At 36.0% G+C, this 4,617-nt stretch overlaps 1 protein-coding gene across 1 annotated transcript; it reads right to left on the bottom strand.

The window, feature by feature from the left end:
• Positions 1-451: 451 nt before the first annotated feature.
• LOC123545422 (uncharacterized) lies at positions 452-3,042 on the bottom strand. The gene is made up of 3 exons (XM_045331742.2): positions 2,842-3,042; positions 952-1,566; positions 452-674 (listed from the first exon to the last, which is right to left on the bottom strand). Exons 1-3 carry the CDS (start codon positions 2,927-2,929, stop codon positions 640-642), a joined length of 738 nt encoding a protein of 245 aa, XP_045187677.2. The 5' UTR covers positions 2,930-3,042; the 3' UTR covers positions 452-639.
• Between the last annotated feature and the right edge of the window lie 1,575 nt (positions 3,043-4,617).

Raw genomic sequence — 4,617 nt, forward strand, 5'->3', positions numbered from 1 at the left:
TAGTATTTAATAACTGGAAATATTTCAGTATTTTCTTGCATCAATAAGTGTGCCACTTTACTACTAATATGCACGGGTATCGTAATGTTTTGATTATAGTCTTTCAAACAAGGTGACCTTTAACCTAAAAGCCACTAAAACATGTCTTCATCTTTTGTGGATTTTTATCAAGGTTACTTTTAGAAAGTATACATGTAGGTGCATTTTCTTAAAATTTGTTGTAACGGTTATTGTTAAAAGATTGTAAATTATTCTGTAATTTATTTGTATGAGTCCCTCCTTTTTTCCAGAAGAATACTTGCAAACTTGCCTACGAACATTAATTAAGCTGTCTGCAAGCCCGATCACATATCAATATCCAAATGTGGGTTCAAGGCAAGAATAGTCAATGTCTAACAATATCAGCTTATATCTATAGCAATCTTACTGTGGTGTTATCCACAACTGAATCTAATGGCTATCCATGTAAAAAAATACCAATCATTCTTGGTTACAAGAAACGGCAAGAAGTCTTTGAACGTGGTTGCGAGAAAACAAAACACTATTTAAATGTAACGTTAACTACTTTATGTCACTTGATAAAATATATATTAAATTATTCATAGTACAATAATTATCAACAATTGAAAATGGCACTCCTCAGTTAGTGACCACGAAGCTCAGTCTTTCAGTTCCTGAAATAGAAAAATGGACAAACAGTAAGTAAATAATGAAATAAATTAGATTTATCAAAATGTTTCATCCGATTTAGATTGATATCGTGTATCCATCAAAGTTTCAGAACTATAACTAAGTAATATCAATGCTGACAGCTACATTGATAAAACACTGCATATGTTAAATTAAAACATGATAATAAGTTTTCAAGACAAATTTTATACGAGTTTAGATGCCAAAAAGACGTTTTACATATTATTGACATCAACAGCAACAAAAAGTAAATTTTATTACCTAACCATTCAGTATGCAGCTCACTTTCACAGTACACCCTCATGATGCCAAAAGCTGAACCATATTCTTTATTGTCTCCATCAAGATAAACGAGAGGCTCTTTTACATCTGGCTCTTCAATGTCAGCTCTGTCTAGCTTTGCAAGGTCGTCGAATCTGGGCAAACTGTCATTACTGCTTTCAGCATCATCACCTTTTTGACGCAAACTATCTCTTCGTGTTTCAATGTATTCTTCAACTCCATTGATCTGCCTTGTAACTTCTTCATCAATCATTCCATTAACTTTATCTTGAATACCATCTACATTCCCGTCAAAGGATGCGTCACTTCCCCATTTTTCATCATTTTCATCAGCCTTATCACTATCATCATCGCTTTCTCCATCGTTTTGACTGCTATAGTCGTACTCTAACTTTGTCGTGACATTCCTTTCAACTTGAACGATTTCTCTTAGTGCTCTGTCTTCTTTGCTTTTTGCTTCCTTATTTGACCAAACAACTTCTCTCTCCATTCTATAGTGTGGTTCACAACCGTGTTCACCGCAAGTACAAATACTTGGGTTGAACTCCCTTGTAACTACCATCATCTTTGGTTGTGTCGATGGCTTTGGTGGCTCTGAAATTAAAAAGATGTATCAAATTAAAAACATATTATATAGAGACCTACGTCTGACCTAGGGTTTTAAATTTTCAATTATTGTGTCCTTTTTAAAAACATTATGCGTATTTCAAAGATTTTTCTCTTTTAATATCTCACTTCCTATCTGGCATTCTTATACTGCGAGGGCGTGAGTGGTGTTAATGCTGTGTCCCACATGTTCGGTAACTGGAAATGGCCCCGTTCCTGTTCAGCGTCGGTTTGTGTGCTCTGATGTACACCGCCTATCTTGACCCCCACCCCCTTTCAAAACAAGAGGGTTCCCGGTCAAGAATTCGCACGGATTCCAATGAGACAGCGTCACCTGGGCTGTCTTGGTGTATGTGGCCTGACTACTAGAACTAGGTCGTCCATGTTCCATGAATCTTGCTTTCAGTTTTCGTTCCATTTCACCTATGTAGTCCTTGTTACATTGAAACTTTTCATGTCATTCACATTGTATATGGTAAATTAAACCGCTGATTGTGGGACACAGCTTTAACATCACTCACGCCCTCGGGGGTGTTAATCCTAATCCCTAGTCAATGTAAAGAAGATCAGTTGACTGATGAAGTCTATAGTAGATGGATGAAAGCTCCCAAGATTAGCTTTCAATATATTTTTTGTGTGAGAAAGTAAAAAAGCTATAAACAATTTAATAACAACATACTATAGTTATATTTTTACTTCCTACTCCTGGGTAGTTGTTAATGATCACGACGGACAGAAGCAGATAAATGTAAGAGACAGATTCAAATACAAGACCGATTTTCAATATGCTCGGTGTAAAGCTAATGGGAGATACTCGAGAACATATCAGAAGTATATAGTATCCAGTGGTATCCAGGCCGGGATTTGAGCCACAGATCTCTGGACTGATAGTCAATCATGTTACCATTTGACCAAAAATGAATAGTAAAATAAATCAGAAAGTTAATTTCTATGCACAGTCACCATTTTATGCAGCAGTCATCCTTCAACAAATCTACACTATAAATGAAAAATATAGTCTGCCAAGAAACACTTATTACCCTTTTTAGTTTATATACACTTATATTTTACATATAGCTATCTAATTTATTTTATATTACTAACATATACATAGATCCACATCATACCCCCTGACAATCGTTTACAACGAATGAATTGTATTATTTTTGTTTTACTAAACTGTCCGTTGTTATGGCCATTTTGTTTAGACAGGACATATAGTTATCATAGACTTTGATCTTAAGAAAAAATCTTAACACTTACTGTAATGAATGTTGTAAAGCAGGTTTGGTTTAAACCAACTGTCTCTAGGGTCTGCCATATTTTGCTCTGCGTAAAAATTCCGAAACATTCTCTCTCTGTGTTTTGTATTCTGTTAGTCTGTATCGTTGCTAGTGCCGCTCTGCAAACGTTGACGTTATGACGTTATTTTACTGTTGACGTAACAAAGTAAATATCGCTATGTCAGAATTTAACGTAGGTTGAGTGACGCTATTACTTACAAACAATTTTTATGTTTTCGTGTTGTAGCGGGGTGTGATTTTAAATAATATTGAATCGTACAAGAATGCCGAAAACATCAACACTTGGACATTTAGATATAGAGAATAATAGGTTAGTGCCGTAGATGAGAAAGTTTATCTGGCGAGGTGGAGGAGGTTATCGGGTGAGCCGAAGGCGAACCTGATAACGTCCGGAGCCGAGCCAGATAAACTTTCTTCATCTTAGGCACTAACCTATTATTCTATTTATCGCATAGTACGGCAGTTTTCCTTTGATCTTTGCAGCATGTTATACATAGTAAAACACATTATTACTACAAAATCTGTGCTGATATATATCAATACGGAAATCTCTATGGAGTTTCATAAGAAAGAGACTGTTCCGATATATATCGCAACACTTTTTCTCTTACCATGGGTTTCAGTCAGTGAGGTGCAAAAAGGGAATCATAAGTGTAAAAATAATTATAAAAATAAATTTAAATGATATAGATCTATAAAAATAAATAAATGGAAATGATAGAACTATGCGATAAAACAGTTATAATATGTAATGCTCGTGTGTTACGAGGATATATCGGAGCTAGGGGTATTTTTCTCTTCACATATCTGATGTATCTTAGTAACACACTCTCACACATACTATAACTATTACTTATCTTGTCATTACTTCATTTTCCGATATTTGGCAATTTATTTTACAAAAATAAGTGTGCGACAACCGTTTTAATGACGTCATATTCGTAATGACGTCACTTATATAATGACGTAATCACCGTTACAATTAAAAATCGCAATAACTTCTTCGTTTTTGAATAAAAACTCATCATTTGACCATTCATTTTCTTAGTTCGGACATTTCCAAAACAATGGTGATGGTTTCAATGCAAAATTTCTTATGACAACAAAATTGATCATAAGGTCACATGATCAACTGACCGTATACCACTGGTCACGTGTCAACTGACGGTATATCAAGAAAGATATACGGCACCCTGATATCGGGTCGAAAATACTGCAAGTGACAGGATAAATGGATGCCTTGAAATTTGAATAGCTCAATTCATCATGAAATACAGGGTGCGAATAATTATTCCTTCTCTTGAGAAGGAATATTATAGTTCAATAAGTCACACTTGACTGAGCTATTGATAAAGCTGTTGTCATTACAAGCTGGCCAATAAAACTCCGTGACCTTAGAAATAACCTCTGACGTTAGACTATTCTTTCCTAACTGAGGCGACTCTCTGACTGAACGCGTTCCGTGGATTACATATTACTAAAAACAAAGAAAAATATCAAACAGGGAGTGCCACGCACCAAAAGCCCAGCCTCCCCAAAACGAACCCCCCAGCACGCAAACGCGCGCACCACACACACACCCAAAGCCCACACACCAGGACAAAACGAACAACACACACACACACCCAAAGCCAACACACAAGGACAAGACGAACAATAAGCATACACACACGCGCGCACACAAAGTCAACACACAAGGACAAAACGAACAAACAAAGGAACACAGTGGGGCACC

Source organism: Mercenaria mercenaria, chromosome 1 (assembly GCF_021730395.1).
Source record: "Mercenaria mercenaria strain notata chromosome 1, MADL_Memer_1, whole genome shotgun sequence".
NCBI lineage: Eukaryota > Metazoa > Mollusca > Bivalvia > Venerida > Veneridae > Mercenaria > Mercenaria mercenaria.